The following is a 17,792-nucleotide window of genomic DNA, read 5'->3' as shown; positions in this document are numbered from 1 at the left end:
AATAAACACTTGGTTGCTGCTTATCTTTTTGTTCAGTGTCCATTTTTTTTGGACACTGAGGGGAATTCAGTTTGCATACTGTAATGAATGGCAGAATTCAGAGAGATGTTAAGTGCTGGAAAACAAATTTTGAATAATATCTCATTTTACACATCCAAAATGATTTTGTTGTCCATGGTACCTGTACTGTCACTGCTTCGGGTCACTTTACCTTGCCTGTCTTCACATATATGGCCCAGTTTTGTGAAGATGTTTCTTCATCTTCATGCTTTACCTGCTAGTTTATGTTCCCTAAAAAAGCAAGAATTCTTTATGCTACTAACCTATGTGTGAGATGTTAAGACAGGGAAATACCTTCCCTCTTGGATGTTTTCTTTCTTATGGCCACAACTGTTTACAGCAGCCAAAGGGTAATGGATGTAAATAGTAGTAATTGTAGAGCTTTGCCAGTGAGTTTGAGAACTATATTACTACTACTTCTGCTTCTCTTTTGCAAATGGGTCTTGAACATTGCACAAAAAAATCTGTTATTGTGCAAGATTAGAGGTACTTGAAACTTTACCATAACACTGAATTTATCTACTTGGCAGTGGTCACTGCAGGTATAGCGGCGTCAAATGAAATTGTTTAGTCTATTCTGATATTTGCCTATACAATTGATGGCTGATGGGAAAAGCTAAATATATGTAAGAATTAGCAGCAAAGAAAAAATGCTATGATTTCATATGACAGACAAGTTCAAACGTTTGCTGTGGGATTTTGGATTATGATTCCAAAAATGTGATATTCCTTGTGGCATATCACTGAATTTAAAGGATGCTTCTTTATGACTAGCTGTGGAAACCCCCCTGTCATGGTATAATTCCCCACTCTGAACCTTAGCATCCAAAAGATGAGGTACCAGCATGAATTCTTCTAAGCTCAATTACCAGCTTAGCACTTGTAGCGCTGCCACCAACCAGGAATTCCAGTGCCTGGTACACTCCCTGGTCCCCCTAAAACCTTGCCCGGGGACCCCCAAGACCCAGACCCTCTGGATCTTAACACAAGGAAAGTAAACCCTTTCCCTCACCGTTGCCTCTCCAGACTTCCCCTCCCTGGGTTACCCTGGAAGATCACTGTGATTCAAACTCCTTGAATCTTAAAACAGAGAGGAAAATTCACCTCCCCCCCTGCTTCTCTCTTCCCCTCCCAGACTCTCCCTGAGAGAGAAAATAATCCTAACACAGAGAGAAATTAACCTTTCTCTCCCCCTTCTCTGCTTTCTCCCCACCAATTCCCTGGTGGATCCAGACCCAGTCCCCTGAGGTCTCACCAGAATAAAAAAAAAATAATCAGGTTCTTAAACAAGAAAAGCTTTTAATTTAAAGAAAGAAAAAACAGTAAAAATTATCTTTGTAAATTTAAGATGGAATATGTTACAGGGTCTTTCAGCTATAGACACTGGGAATACCCTCCCAGCCTAAGTATACAAGTACAAAGTAAAATCCTTTCAGCAAAATACACATTTGAACTCCTTCCAGCCAAATACACATTTGCAAATAAAGAAAACAAACATAAGCCTAACTCGCCTTATCTACCTAGTACTCACTATTCTGGACTTATAAGAGACTGTATCAAAGAGATTGGAGAGTAACCTGGTTGCACGTCTGGTCTCTCTGAGCCCCCAAAGTGAACAACAACCAAACACTAACAGTACACACACAAACGTCCCTCCCTCAAGATTTGAAAGTATCCTGTCCCCTGATTGGTCCTCTGGTCAGGTGACAGCCAGGCTCACTGAACTTGTTAATCCTTTACAGTCAAAAGAGACATGAAGTACTCCTGTTCTGTTAACCCTTAACTATCTGTTTATGACACTCCCTTTTAGGCCATATACTATTGCTGTTTTTTATACAGCATGACAAATTACTTTTGTGATTTGATGGAAGAATTAGTGGCACCATGCTGCTTGCAGTCTTGATAGCATCATTCTGTTAAAAAATCTTTGTAATGACTACAAAAGCTTTCTAATTATGATTAGCTTCTAAATGTAGTGGATTGCATCTAAATATATTTGGATAAATTTAATTTAGCAGTTAGGAGAGACATTGGCTATGCAAAATGCTAAACTGGTGTACTGTCCTTTGAAAAGAAAAGATTTGCAACTTCTCACTCTTCAGAATCTTTTTGCTGCTAGGCCAACCAACTGCATATGATGGATATTTTTTTCAGGTACTAATGCAATAATTTGATATCAATTCTTGTGTGTTCATAAATTGTTCCAAAGTGCCCCCTTGCTCACAAAAATATACTTCTGAAAAAAATGAAAGACAAGTTTCTTACCTAGCGGCGTGCTGGCAATGTAGCAGTTCTAGTCCCTTTTGTCAAACACAGTAAAGAATTCTCTTGACAAACTAGAAATATTCAGTATGTACCCTATAATCTAAAGCAGTATTTTAAAATCAATTCATTGAGGAGGAACTGTAAAGTTAATTAGTGTGAAATAGTGGCTTTACAATACATTGTATTGGATTTTTTTAAAAATAAGGAATTAATGATTTTGTTTCGCAATAGGAAACAAAACTTGCATAAGTAGATTTCATGTTGTACTCCTCACTTAAATAGTTACTAAGATGTAAAACAGAAGCTCCTATGTTGCAAGATTATCTAAATTTAATTATATCTGATGTTTGGCTGGGATTTTCAAAGAAGCCTAAATGAGTTTGGTGTTTAGCCCTCACTGAAATACAAAGGCGATTGAGTACCTACCTCACTTAGGGCTTTTGAAAATTCCAGTGTTCACACATATATCTAGCAAAACAGTATATGCTCTAGAGTCTGAAATAGTTTAATTGAAAACAGTTAAGTTTTTGTATAGGTAACCCGCTAAAGGGAAAAATGTGGTTTGTGCCATTTGTTGCTGACTTTTTTTTTTTTTTTTTAAGGTAAAGAAGGTCTGAAAGATCTCTTCATAAAATTGCTTGTTTGCTTTTTTTTTTACATTAGAAATTCAGGTCCTGCCTGTGCTTAAAGATTAACTGGAGGACCGCACAAGAGCCAAGATAAAGTTGAGCATTCTCAGGAGAAGCCTTAAGTAAGGCTACTTAAAATTCTGGATTTGTTTTTTAGTTAACATCTATTTAACCTTAATTATTAATCTGTAATAGAAGGTTTCTTTGCCCGAATATTAAACTCCCTTTCCCCTTAAATTAGTGTTAAATATAACAGCAAATATTTCTAGAAACTCCCAGACGTCTTGCAGCATAATCAGAGAATAGAGCAGGAGTACTTGTGGCACCTTAGAGACTAATAAATGAATTTGAGCATAAGCTTTCTTGGGCTACAACCCACTTCTTCAGATGCATAGAATGGGTCTTCTATGCATTTGAAGAAATGGGCTGTAGCCCACGAAAGCTTATGCTCAGATAAATTTTAGTCCTTTATGTACCACAAGTACACTTGTTCTTTTTGCGGATACAGACTAACACGGCTGTTACTCTGAAACCAGAGAGGAAGAGATTTTTCTATTCTTGATAGGTAAAAAGACAAAAACAAACTTTAAAATAAATCTGGCTGTTATACATCATAAATCAACAAAAGCACACAAGTCCATTTTAAAACATTTTCTGACTCTGGAATATTTTGTAATTGCATGTGGGGGCAGTTTTTGAAATGGCCTCTGCATTTTCATGTAAGCTTAGCTCCTAATCTTCAGCACTGTGAAACGGTACTAATGTGACCCCCATCATTGACTGTTTTTGTGCAGGCATCAACACTGGAAGGTACATCAGACATGTGTGAAAGTGCAGAAGTAACTTTTCCTCAAAGAACCACAGAAGTAACCTTTCTGTTATCTGGCCTTTACAAAGAAAGCTGTGCTTAATTATGTTTGTGGTGTATGCACATATATTGCCTTGTAGAAAATTACCTTCTTATTCTAAATGTAATGTTACAAATGAGTGTAACCCAACATTTGAATGGAGTCCATTGCGTTCACTGAATGGCATTAAGAAGTGGGTGCTGTTTCATTTCACCCTAGTCCAGGTGCTGCTATGAAAGATTAATTATGATTTGAAGCAGATGCTGATATTGGTTTGTTTCCTTTAGAGAATATCTGTTACCACTGAGTTAAAAATACAATATTCCTTCCTAAAGGAGCTGCAAGTCTTTCCAGCTTGCTGCTTCACACTACTGCAGCTTCTGGCAGCATGGCATACATTAGGCTCACTTTACTGGTCATGAATTTGGGACCAGGCAGAGACTTAAAAGAATTTGCAGGCTGCTTGAGTTGTCATTTGGGATTCCTCTCTTCCCCACCCCTGAAAACCACACTTTTGAATTACTAGATTTTATAAAAAGTCTTTAACATGAACATGCCCTATCTACCCTACTGTTGTGCCTGTTCCCTGCTATGTTAGCGCTTCTGTGAACACTGGCTGCTTGAGTTACTGGAGACTGTGTATTGTCACAGTTCAGTAATGCACAGTGGCTTCTGACGTTAGTAGCCACTGTAGAGAGGCATTTGAATGCCATTTTATGGTGCACACCTTCCACGCAATCCTGATAATGCATAGTACCCAATATACATATTTAAAGAAATAAATTGCCTGAAATGATTGTGTGCTGTCTGAATGTATTGGGAGCAATGTCACACCTTTGGTTCAAGCTTAAAAGTAAATCTGTACTCTGAAAAATGACTAAATATAAGTGTCACTTTACTCCGTGCATCTGCCCTGTGGCATTAGTTATGCTGTCAACCACGTAGAACTGCTAACTTGTCTCAGGTTGTATAATGGCCAGGGTGTAGGTGGTGGTGCCAGTGATGTCTGCTGGGTCGGAGTCAAAAGTAAGAGATGAGACTGGTTACCAAGCGAAGTCAGGAAAATAGATAGCAAGGTCAAACCAGGATCGGATCTGAGTCAGGAGTAAGATGTGGGAGAAAAGACTATGTCTGGAGCAGTGACAAGCCAGAGTCTGTGCTGTTGGTCAGATGGTTCCATGGAGCAGCTTCCAGGCTTAAATAGTTAGTGTGCACCAATCAGGCGACCACGGGGTTCAGTTGCGCTGACATCTTTGGGCGGTACTTTCTGTGGTGCCTAACCGTCCAGTAACAAATGGATGGTTCTTTGCCTGACTCCACAGTGGTACTCTGGAGGTGTGGGTCACCCAGGACTCTGCAAACCTGGGTTGTAGACCTGTGGATCCTTACAAGTTGGATTAAAAAATGGATGACTAAAAGAAAGGGATTTTTTTTTATTCAAATTAAATACAGGCTTATTTTTTAAATTATGGCAGCCTATGGTAAGGCATAAATTAACTATCATATATTAAGTAATTTAAATAAAAAATTAAGCAAAGAGAGACAAACACTAAACTCGTGAAAGTCACTGGCTAAGTGATTAAACCAGCTTTTGACAGCAATAGCCTCTTCAGCAGGTGCAGAGAGAATATTTTCTCTTTTTGGTTTATTAAGCTAGTTCAGTTTAATGACTTGTTCATTCGAAGTTAAGAAACCAAGTGGAAGCTGAAAAAATGGAATAAACCTATGAATAAAAACTAACGGAGAGAATGAGAATCTATTAGTTCTAAAATCTTGAGGAAATGACGACCCAAAACCGTCAGTTCAATTCACTAACTACAAATAATACTTCCTTTGCTTGATAAATCAGTTAATTTCAAATGCAAAACCTTTTTATCTAAAATCTTTCTGAAACATTTGTCTTACCTATCAAGTACATTTAAGATATTTTATTTAACTAATAACTACCATTTTAAAATGAATTTAACTTCCATCCAAATAGAGCTTGAGACAAATAAGAAGTAAAAATTAACCACTAAGAAATGCCTGTCACCGCTTTCTAACATAGTAAGTATAAATATTATGAATCTAAATACATGTAAATTAAGCTATATTTGCTTATATAAATGTATAATGTATCCTCCTGGTTAGCAAAAAGAAGTACCAGATAAAATATAAAGGCGATATTTAGTTTCAAATAAATATTTTAATTGTTCTCAACCAATGAGAATCTTTTCCTAAAGAACTAGAGTACAAACAAAAATAAAATTATAATTTAAGTCAAGGTTTCCTGCTTGCTGATTTATTTAATAATTAAAATTGGACATTTAAATCAAAGTGGTTTTAGTCTATCCATGCTGCCTGTGCCAATGAACCTGTTTCTGCTGTCTTGTTGTCCTCTCCCCGTTGCTTCCTTCCCACTATCTGGAACCTCAATCATCTGTTGCATATCATAGATTGTGAGCTTTCTGGGGCAAGGATTGTCTTTGTGGTGGCTTTTGTACCGTATCGATTATAGTGGTACCCTCTTCTCTGTTTAGAATCCTTAGGCACTGCCACAATAGTAATACTAAATATAGTAATGATTCGTGTGTTTGCTTTGCTTGACACATTTTTCTCCTACTAGCACAATAGGATCAATGGAGTTATTGAAGGGGGGAAGGAAGCGGACTTCTTTTCTGACTCTTATATTGAGAGAATTAAGTTTGTTGCCATATCTTTATTCTAAATGACGCACAATCAGATCGTTTTCTTTTATATATTTTTTAATTCTAGATTGGGTTGGCAGTTTAAAAAAGCAGGCATCTTTTTACCTGTAATTAAGTGACTATAATCAAATTATTGAGATAAAAACAGGGAACCCTGTTGGATTTTTAGCATATAATGACTTTTTTAACTTTGGCTTCTAAATGTTATGTATACAAACTTAGAAAGTCTAACCTTGTTTTCCAGTAGTAGAATTTTTTCCATGTGTTGTTTAAAGCATCTTAACTTTTCTTAAGGGCAGCGTTTCCCAAACTTGAGACGCCACTTGTGTAGGGAAAGCTCCTGGTGGGTCGGGCCGGTTTGTGTACCTGCCGTGTCTGTAGGTTTGGCTGATCACGGCTCCCAGTGACTGCGGTTTATCACTCCAGGCCAATGGGAGCTGCTGGAAGCAGCGGCCAGTACGTCCCTTGGCCCCCTCCGCTTCCAGCAGCTCCCATTGGCCTGGAGCAGCGAACCGCGGCCAGTGGGAGCCATGATCGGCCGAACCTGCGGACGGGGCAGGTAAACAAACCGGCGTGGCCCGCCAGGGGCTTTTCCTACACAAGCGGCGTCCGAAGTTTGGAAAACACTGCTTAAGAGCATTATGTGGGAGTTCTGTAATAGGTAAGCCAGATTCAGATAGCCCCACCACCTGCAGGTTGCTCAGTAATTCGCAATGAGTATTTGTAGTCTTGTCTCGGACACAAAAATAACAGGAGTCTGCACTGCTAGGGTGGGGTATGTGTTAAAAGCACTTTGATTTTCAAACTTATATGGCCTTATGGAACTAACTGAAATATTTCTGCTCCTTTCCAGTTTAGGTCTAATATCAGATTCCTTTCATATGTTCTTTGACTGTACTGCTCTACTGGCCGGATTAGCAGCTTCAGTCATTTCAAAGTGGAGATCAAATGATGCTTTCTCATATGGGTAAGAAATTTTAGCTTCTTATAGCACAGGAAATATATTTTCCTAAGTACATAGGTAGCACTTCCTGTTGCCATGCCTGAGGAATTACTAATTTCTATTGAAAATTTTTGGGGAAACTATTGAAATTAACTGTTCATTTAAAAAAAAAAGTGTGTGTGTGGGGGGAAGGGATATTGAACTAAACTTGAACTTCGTCAGATTGGCACATAAGTAGCCAAGTGTCTCTCCTACAGAAGTATAGCATAATTATACATAAAATTACAGAGTTATGTTTCTGAGGTGAAGTTTAAGACGCTTCCAAGAACTGTTTTCTGGCTGATATTTATGGAAACACAAATCATGTTGCAAACCAAAATGTCACATTGCATATTGTTCAGCTGCTATTGATTGTGTTTTTCTGACAGCATCCACCCTATTGGATGATAGCCAAAGTTGAAAGAGCTTTTCTTTTTGGTCTTCGTTTTTCACCAGTCTTAACTTGAATATTCCCTATATTGGAGTACTACATACCACGCTAAGCTGATTCTGCTTGCTTTTGTGAAAAATGGAGTGGTTGAAACACTGGTTGTGTATTTTAAAACAGCAGTGGAGGTCCTAAGTGAAAATTAACTTGTTGCTCACATTCTAGCTGGAACAATTATCCATCTGAAACTCGACTCTAACAGTTTACCTGCAGCATGAAAATACTTTTTTCCTTAGTGGCTGATCTTAGTGGGAAAGATTTTAGAGTACTGAGAAAAGCTCTGTTCTAGTTCCTGTCCACATGAATCCCACTTACGGTGCAGCAACATCCCTTATATAGGGGTTCTCCAGTAGAGGTTGCTCAGGAGCCCTTCATGCCCACCAATACACTGCACCCTGCTCCTCCTCCATGGGCATAAAGGGTTAGCATGACCCGTTCGTCAGTTCCTTCTAACTGCTTTTTGACAGCGACTGGGGACATTTTGTTAGGATTTCGCTGTTAGTATAGTTTTTTACTGTTACAAAGTTATAAGGCTAATAAATTGTATTAGTTATTTAGTCCTTGGCTACTTAGTACAGTCAGTAAGATTAGTCAGTTACCTTATCAGTTTCAGACTTTATCCCTTGCTTGCCAGGATTCAAGTTGTACCCATCTGCAGTTTGTCATCTTTGTTTGGGGGGAGCAGGGAGGCCTCATAGCACATTTTGAGGAGATATCTGCACAGCTTTTATAAAATGCCCCTAGAAAGTTAGAGAAAACAAACTGAATCTCTTTCTAATGGAGAACTCTTAGACCTCAATCAGACTGACATGCTAGAGCTTCAAGGACTCTCAGGCTTAGGCAGTGACCCTGTTTGTCAGTGCCCCAGAGACTAGGGAGGTAATGTCGACTTCTGTAACTCCTAAGAGGCATCACTCCTCCTTGAAGAACTCTAAAGCTTGTCCAGTTGACCAGGCAAACACTCCAGCTATCCACAAGCTCAGGGACCATGTAGGCAAACCTGCAGTTAGGCTTCAGTCCTCCTCTTTGATACTGCAAAAGAAAGAAGGCAGAGTCACGGGTACTGAGGGAACTACTCAAGACCACATTGGCGCCGATATCTCTAAGGAAGAAAGCGTCTCTGCCAAACCAGCTTCCCTCAGCAGCCCAAAGAGATCAAGGACTGACTTTTCAGCATTGGTTTCCTCAGTGCCATTGCAGCAGCAACAGCAGTCATAGCATACCCCAGTACAAGCAGAGGATACTGTACCAGGGCACTTGCATGCTAACTCCTCAGTACCAGCTCAGGGAGCCACTAGTATGGTATTGGCTGTTGCAGTGCTGATGCTATAATTTTCAGGCAAGAAGAACATGTCAGCAGTGGTACCAGACTCTTCCTCTTTCTCGTAAGTGCTGCCAGAGATGCTTTCAGCTCTCCATTTCAGGGACATGAATGACATTAGAGTAACTCCAGAGTTATGCTCCTTTATTGGCTTATTCGCCTCTTTCAGCTGGAATGAAGACTATTGGGGCAGCCCAGGATACCGATCATGAAGATATCACTACATTCTGGGAGCTATAATCATGGTAAATTGTCTACTCCTCATACTTTAGCAATGCCTTCTAGTGCAGTTCCCCACTCTGAAGACTCTTCATTGTCATCTGTGACTCTTCCCAGGCACCCAGTAGGGACCATTCTCCAGAACCTCATCCACCTTCATTGTCTCCTTGAGCTAAGTTTCAGGATAAAATAGTTTATCCTAAGGACTTTACCTTTAGACCCCCATTGCAAGAATCAGCTTTCATTCCCTAGGGACAGCCTCCTTAAACCCATTGCCTGTGAATTTCAGCTAAGTCTTATTGGCCTCCTGGGTCGCCTCATTCATGGCTACCAAGTCTTTGAGTCTCCCAAGAATCTCCTTGAGAGAGCCATCAAAACCCTGTTCTCTGCCAGTACTTCAACCAAATATGGAATCAAAAAATCCTTTGAGGAAGAGTGTGGAGAAATTCACAATAACTCTTTACGTACATGTCTCTCTGTACTTACACCAGATGAAACCTCATCTGTGGGATGATCCTGAAACAGCTACAAAGGAACTTTTTGGACAAGACATGCATGTTATTTGATATCTTGCTACCAGCTGCTCAGAGCAGAATAGCTCTTCCAATTGATAGATTCTTGCTGCTGCCAAGGAACTATGGGCAAGCCCCCAGCATCTATCACTCCAACTTTGAAAAGGGCAGAATGAAAGTATCAAGTCCTTCCTAAAGGGTTTGAATATTTTTGTTCGTGTTCGCTGCCATCATCATTGTTAGTCATAACAATAAGTTAGAGCCAAACAAGCTTACAGATCTGTCATGAGAAAAAGGTCCCTTTGGCTGCAAGGTTTACCCTTCAACATCCGTTCAGGTCAGGATGGTGAACTATTTAGCTCTGTTGGCTAGAAGTAACTATACAGTGGGACAAGGCAGCAGATTTTTCCAACAAACTACGTCCTGATTTAATGGAGGAGTTTAAACTGATCTGCTCGGAGAGACACTGGATTTCTAATGTCTCTCTCCAGGCAGACCTTTACAGATGCCAGGACTTGATTAGTGGAATTGCCATAAGAGACTCCTGGTTGTCTGCCTCAGGTCTACCTAAAGAACTGCAGACTATGGTACAGGATTTACTGTTTGATGGAAAAGACCTGTTTAATGGCACACTGCGCCCTTTGAAAGATTCTTGGGCCATGCTTAGATCCTTTGGCCTTTATACTTCCAACTCTAAAAGATAACAGTATATTAGAATACCTCTTGACAGAGATTTCAATCAACTGCATCCTCGCACCATCAGAAACAACTAAATCAGTTTAAAAAGGGGCAGAGGTTCCTAAAGCAGAAAACAACGCAAGGATGCCTAGACTGTAATAACATCAGACTGTTGGGGATTGCAGGTTAGTCTACAAGGTATGACCTATGGTTTTGCCATGGTATGCCATACCTTTTCCCCACCCCTTTTCAGGGACTAGCCTCACATGAGTCTTGTGCACCAAAAGATAGTCTCTATTGGAGCTGCATGCTGTAGAGTCAGTGGTGCTTCACCTCAGAGGAAAAGGATTTTGTTCCCTTTACTTTTTGATACCAAGGGAAAGGGGGAGGGGTAATCTTTAGTAGCTCTCAGGCTCCTCAACACTTATATGGCCAATCCAAAGTTTTGTATGCTGACTCTGGCCTATGTCATTAGATCCCATGCACTGATTCAGTACTCTCAGCTTACAAGACACACACTTTCATGCGGTGGTATATCTGTTGCACCAAAGCTTTTCTTCATTACAATACTGAAGGAACATTATCCGTTCAGTGTCATCTCATTTGGTTTCTCAGCTGCACCTTGAATTTTCATAAAGTGTCTGGTGGTGGTAACCACTCATTTACATTGTCAAGGTATTTGTGTACCCACACCTTGACAGTTGGTTAATCCGAGGCAAATTAGCCAGCAGGGCTCCAACTCAGTAAAATGGATTCAGGGCCTATTCTCAGAGTTAGGACTGAAAATCTCAGTTGATTCCATCCCAATTCATAGAATTTATTATTGCTCTCCTGTGAACTTCTGCATATAGAGTAAGATCAGTCCAGACACTGTCTAATGTTCCATGCAGAGAGGGAGACCATGCAACATCACCCTAAGTTTATCCCTAAGATTGTATTGGACCTTCCTATTAATCAATATATACACTTTGGTCAATTTTTTTTCCATGGCCTCACTCATCTCCAGATGTCAGAAAGTACATTATTACTATCTTAGTAAGACAAGTTTGTTCAGAAAATCTTCTAGATTTCTTAAAGCATATGGCAGTGCATATAAAGGCAGAGCAACCTCCTCTTGGAGATTATCTAGATGGGTTAAATCAAGATTATCCATTATGTCATACATAAATTACAGATACCAAGTCCAGTTACTGCTAGTTCTACTCAAGCTACCTTGGCAGCATGGTTCAGCAGAGATGCAGTCATTGAAATTTGTAGAGCAGTAACATGGTTCTCTGCCCACTGACCAACCACTACTCTCCCTGGTATCAGCTTGGAAGATTAACTCTTAGCTCTCACTGCCTAATTCACTGAACTGCTAGTTGATTACTGTCACTGGGAGCTACATGTGCAGAAACATGAAGAAGAAGCTGTTACTTTGTGGTAAACTGTTCTTCGAGAGGTTCTGTGCGTATGACTCCCATGACCCATCCCCCATCTTCACTGCTTGGAGACTCCTCTTGAGACTCTGGGCAGTAAAGGAACTGAGAGAGAACAAGTTGTGATGGGGGGCATATGGGCATGAAGGATATATGCATGACCCTTACTGGACACTGTTATTTGAACTTCAGAACACCTGTGCAAGAGGTGCTGCTGCACCATAAGTAGGTTCCACATGCTCAGAACATCTCAAACACTTACCACAAGGTAAGTAACCATTTCTTTCATACAGATCTGATATCTGAAAAACAGTCAACTAGTGAATGGCAAGCAGCCTATTGTAGTGTTTATATCAGTGGACTGGAGTCAAGAGACATCAATTCTAGTCCCCACTCTACTGGTGGCTTTATGAGAGACCTGTCCGGGGCACTTAATATTGTGCCATTTTCCTCATCTATAATATGAGGATTCTCTCCTCCATATGTAATACACTTTGAGATCATCTGAAAAGTGTTTGCTGCAGTGTGGAAAATAATTTACTGTATTTTATATCAAAGCCAATAAAAATCAGGTTGGTTGACATTCGAAACTCCCCATCAGTCTTTCATTTAAAAAATTCCTTTCTACATAGCTACAATAGGAGGGAAAGAATAAATTATAGTCCAGTGCATGGTACCATTCTGCCGCTGATATATTGAAATTAAAAACTCTAAACGCTTCTGGACATTCAGTTTATGAAAAGAAGAGGTAACTCTGGGCATTGCTGATTTGATTCTAGGTATGTTCGAGCAGAGGTACTGGCTGGTTTTGTAAATGGTCTGTTTCTGATCTTCACAGCATTCTTCATTTTCTCTGAAGCTGTTGAGGTATGTTCTGAGGTCAATTGCAGTCAATAAATCTCCCCTGAAAAAATGTTTACCTTTGCAGAAGCTGCATTTTTCTTTAGGAGTGTATATTTAAGTGGAGAGGACAACTTAAGCGTTACTGTAATGGATGATGAGTAGTCATATTCACAACCAATTAAACTTGTCATCTGAACAGAATAGAGAAGATCATCTGGAAGTCAGTGTTGGATGTACATGTATAAATATCCATTTTTTCAGTGTCTGTATTAGCTTTCAGAATAATGTATTTTGATTGCATGAATGATGCTGACTTCTGTCAGATCTACCCTTTTCTGACACAGCCAGTATAGTATTCCATGGAATGACTTCTTTTTCATTACTAGAGGAAAAATAAGGCTAGAAAACAAAAGGAAGCCATATGAGCAGTTTATGTAGACAATGCATTCTAAGTAAGAAGTTAGGATTAGACTTCTGTCAGAAGGAAAGAAAGGGATAAGATTTTCAAACAGCAGCAGTAGTGTTGATCAGTGTTGTGAAGAAAAATGAGCGAGCAGAGAAACTGGCTTTTATGCTATTAGGAGGTAGTGTTAATTTTTGCCCGGAAGACATCTTGAATAAATGTCACATAGTAATCTGAACACTTACAGGTATGTGTTCTTAGATTTCTGTTCTATTGACAGGTAGTTTATTTGTTTGATACTAACAAAAGGTAAAACTGTCAAAAGCAGGAAGTCCCATTTTCACAAGTGACTTAGTTAATGGAAAATTAATGAGACGTAAACTCGTAAGTCACATAAATGCTTTGGAAAACTTCAAGACTACAAAAGCTAGCCAGAAAAAATACTAACCCAAAACCTGCTATGAAGTAGGGAGACCACCAGGAGGCCTCAGAGCAGTACCCTGGTAAAATGGCAGTTTGCCTTTTTTGCTGGGAATGTGGGAGTAGGTTTTTCGTTAGTGCTCCCCCAGCCCGTGCTGGGGGCCTCATCTTTTTATACTGACCTCTGGTAATAGGCGGTCCAGTTTTGGAGCATTGGTTCGTTCCCACCCATTCACATGCTAGATGAGGAGGTGGTACTTCCCTTTTTAGCCCTTTTCCTAGTCTGTTAGAGATGCTTACAGGATTAAACAGTGTCAGGGGAAGTATTGCTAACTACAGAAAAGTAATTCCAGAGTGTTTTAGTGATGTCCTTAATACTTGTTTCAGTTTTTAATGTAGGATTTAGGGGTAATTAAAACTCCAAGAAAATAGACGCTCAGCTGCTCCTCTTAACTCACCTGTTGAGAGAAAAGAGGTGTTCTTCAGACTGAGAAATAATTTTACGTAGTCCCAATATAACTGAGAACTAAAATGTCTTAGTATCGTTTTGAGCTAAATAATACCATAATAGAATATAATGAAGAAGATGATAGTGAAATGTAGCTCTAATACCATTTGAAAAGAGACGTACAAAATATTTGATGACTGACTTCCAAACAAGGAGAAATATAGGTATTGAGGTTTTCTAAGTTTTTGTAATTCTTCTAAAATACCAGCATTCCTAATTCGTTATTATTAATCTTTTTATTTAGATATTGTATCAGAAAACTCCTGCATCAGATCAGATATGTAATACTCTATTTTCTGGAGTTGTTTCTGATTGTGTGGTAGGATTATAAATGATGCACTAAACTTGCTTCTTTTTGTAGAGAGCATTGGAGCCTCCTGACGTGCATCATGAGAGACTTCTTCCTGTGTCTATATTAGGATTCCTTGTGAATCTTATAGGAATATTTGTTTTTCAACATGGAGGCCACGGACACTCACATGGCTCTGGTATGACAGTTGTAATTCTCGTTATCCTTTCCTTTTTGGCAATTTGTGTTCAGTTGCAATTAGCCCTCTAACCAGGGTCTGCATGTTGTGTCTTTCAGTGGCAAGCCTAATGAGTCATGTACAGCCTTGACTTTTTCAGTATTACTAAGATAGTGTCCATTTTTCCTTCTTCTTGAACTCCCAATAATTGGAAACCAAAAAAATATTAATATACTGTCTGGAATTTGTAGTTTATTGGAAGAGACTTGCAAGAATCTTCATTTATACAAAAGATTTTTCTCTTTAAATAGGAAACTGAAATGGCCTTAGGTGGAGCATTTTACAGGAGAATAGCTGAACAAAAATCTTAAATCTAAGAAGAAAATCTTTCAGTAGTTCTTGCAATTGTTTAGCATTGTTTTTCAAATTAAATGCAAGATTTATACGCACAAATATCTGTTAAATATTGTCTGCCTTTTTGCTGACATCAGACCTTCTAATGTAGTCTGTGAACTGTAACTCATCCTGACAGATGGAAGTAGTGTAAGTATTTTACACACTTTTTAATGTGATTGCTTTTTAAAAAATCATAGTATAAACACAGCAGAAAAGTATGGCCACTTTCATCACACGGAGCTGGAAGTATGTGTTACAGTCATGCAAAAATGGCTTGGCTCAAAAAGAAGTAACAAAGTATTTTGACTTTCTTGTTCAAGTTCAGTAAATATTTTATGAAGCAACATAACTTGGATTAATTTAGATTTTGAATTATGTGTGTTAGGTTTTTTTTTTGCCTGACCTACATGGAAAAAAAAATCTTATTTTCCTTGTGGAGTAGGTAGATATTAGTACTTTAGAAATGACTGTAAGCATACTTTTCTTTAATATTCACATACACAGTATTCTGACAATTATATTTATTTATAGGGCATGAGCACAGTCATTCTCTATTTAATGGTGTTCTCAGCCATGGACACAGTCACGGAGGTCACGGTCACAGCCATGAATCCAAACATGGCCATGGACATTCTCACGATCACAGTCATGGGAAGGGACACTCGCACAATCAGGAGTATTGTCATGGTAAGTGTCTGTTTGAAAACAAAGGCCATATACCAGAGATTAAGTTTTTTACTGGCACAGATCTTTGTGGATAGATGAGAAGATGCTGGCAGCTTGCTTTAGCCAGCACATATGGAAGAAATGTTTCTAAAAGAGAATGTTAGAGACATGTTCTTATTCACCTAATGCATCTAGTGGTACATCCAAATCAATGCTGCTTTTTTTTTTAAAGCATATAATTGTTGTTCTTTCATTGTAAGCTTTGTAGTAAATTCAGCATTGCAATAATGAGAACTAATCTAATACTTATGAATTATACTAATACTTGTAGTAGTAAATATAGAACTTTAACTGTAAACTTGTTTGAGTAGAGGAAAACTTAAAGGTATCAGCTTTTCAGAAAACCCTTAACAAAACCAGCTTGAGTTATGTCATGTAGTTCATATTACTTGAATAAAAATTATACCTGTTGTTATATTGGTTTAGCTATGCATACAGCTTGGTTACATCCCAAAAGATGTATCCACCTAAGTATTCACGTGTGTAAGCAAAGGTTCAAAGTATAGCTTCTGCTTTTCCTTGCCAAGACTGCAGCCTCCACTGCAATCCCCTACACTTTGTGCCATCAGGGATTGGCATTTTAAAGTACATTTTATGCACATGTGCATTCACATTTATTCAAAACCCTATTATCTCAACCAGTGCTTTGTCCAGACCCCTTCCTTGTCCCCAGGCTGCACAAGGAGCCGTCTTGCCACAGCCCCGCTCGCTCAAGCCACAGTTGGGCTGCAGAGAGCTCCCTGTACTGCTACAGGAACCGTGCAGTAGCAAGGTGGCCTCTCCTTAACCGAGGGCAGCAGTGGCTCCTGCTCGTCGTCGTCATCATCCTCCTTGCAATCCTTGCAGAGGGTCTGTGCTCTGTTATCCGAACCTCCTCATTATCCAAATTCCCTCCTTGTCCCCCAGCATGTAGTACGTACCTTTAGCTGCACATGTCTCATGCTGAGGGACAATGAAAGGGTTTAGATACTGCAGAGATTTGGATAATGAGGTTTTGGATAAACAGGAGTATAGTGTGTATGTGTAAAATATACACTCATACGTACACACAGGCTTCCCTGTCTCTTCTTCCCCTCCCCCATCTTGAAATTTCAGCTTGCTCTTTACCTTCATTCTGATATAGCAGATACTAAATTTTCTAGCCAGAGTTATGACTAGTCATCATGAATAATCTTTAGTCCACTCAAAGTAGTTTTCCTTTCTGAAGCTTAACAGAATTGATAAGTTTAGAAGGATACATTGCATTTGGCTTAACTTGCCAATATTTGTCTCTACAGATGATCACTCGCTTGAAGGGGCTGCAGGATCCAACAGACAGATTTTAGAAGGTATGACAAGAATAACCATAGTGGATTGTTAGTTTAGATAATAGACTGGTTTAGATGCTGGCTATAAATTCAGTGGTGTTCTTTGTTAAGGTATTAATAATGAACAGAAAGTTGTGTTAAGGTCTGGTTTATTTTCTTCAGAAATTCAATGTGAAAAGTTTATACAAGTGACCTAATTTCTGTATTTCCAGTGCCTATCTCCTACGAGCAATACATGCTCTGGAAAGTAATGAAATAGTAAGTAATATCATACTGGAACACATTTGAAAAGCTTTGACCAATATCTCAGACTTTAAAGGGTTGAGGATTTTAGTATTTAACTTCACCTTTCAGGAAAGTGAGAGTATGCGGAGTGAATAACCATCTTGTATAGTTAAAACAGGCCCCCTCCCCCCCCCCCCCGCAGTAACTTAGCTCATTCTGGACACCTGGATCAATTCTTTTCTTATAATGTAATATTGGGGATAGGGATTGGGGCTGGTAGAGAACATCTCTATATCCATGTCTCCACGAGCATCTTGCAGTCTTAGCATCAGTGCAGGAAGGTGTTGTGTTCTTCCGTCTCCAAATAAATGGAAAGGTGAGGAGGGAAATGAGGAGCCGCTGGGCAGGCTAGGTAGGGGCTGACAACAAA

At 39.2% G+C, this 17,792-nt stretch overlaps 1 protein-coding gene across 4 annotated transcripts in view; it reads left to right on the top strand.

Annotated features, from left to right (window-relative positions):
• SLC30A7 (solute carrier family 30 member 7) overlaps positions 1-17,792 on the top strand; it is a 52,993-nt gene that overhangs the window by 7,951 nt on the left and 27,250 nt on the right. For 3 of the 4 annotated variants that reach the window (XM_050962371.1, XM_050962373.1, XM_050962370.1), the window contains 5 exons: positions 7,343-7,456; positions 12,847-12,934; positions 14,603-14,729; positions 15,636-15,791; positions 17,108-17,158. In XM_050962371.1, the coding sequence (XP_050818328.1) occupies positions 7,343-7,456; positions 12,847-12,934; positions 14,603-14,729; positions 15,636-15,791; positions 17,108-17,158 (536 nt within the window). The remainder of the gene's footprint in view (positions 1-7,342; positions 7,457-12,846; positions 12,935-14,602; positions 14,730-15,635; positions 15,792-17,107; positions 17,159-17,792) is intronic. The other variant, XM_050962372.1, reaches the window with a different exon arrangement.

The sequence above is a fragment of the Gopherus flavomarginatus genome, chromosome 7 (genome assembly GCF_025201925.1).
Source record: "Gopherus flavomarginatus isolate rGopFla2 chromosome 7, rGopFla2.mat.asm, whole genome shotgun sequence".
NCBI classification, from domain to species: Eukaryota; Metazoa; Chordata; order Testudines; family Testudinidae; genus Gopherus; species Gopherus flavomarginatus.
This window is presented reverse-complemented; position numbering and strand designations above follow the sequence as displayed.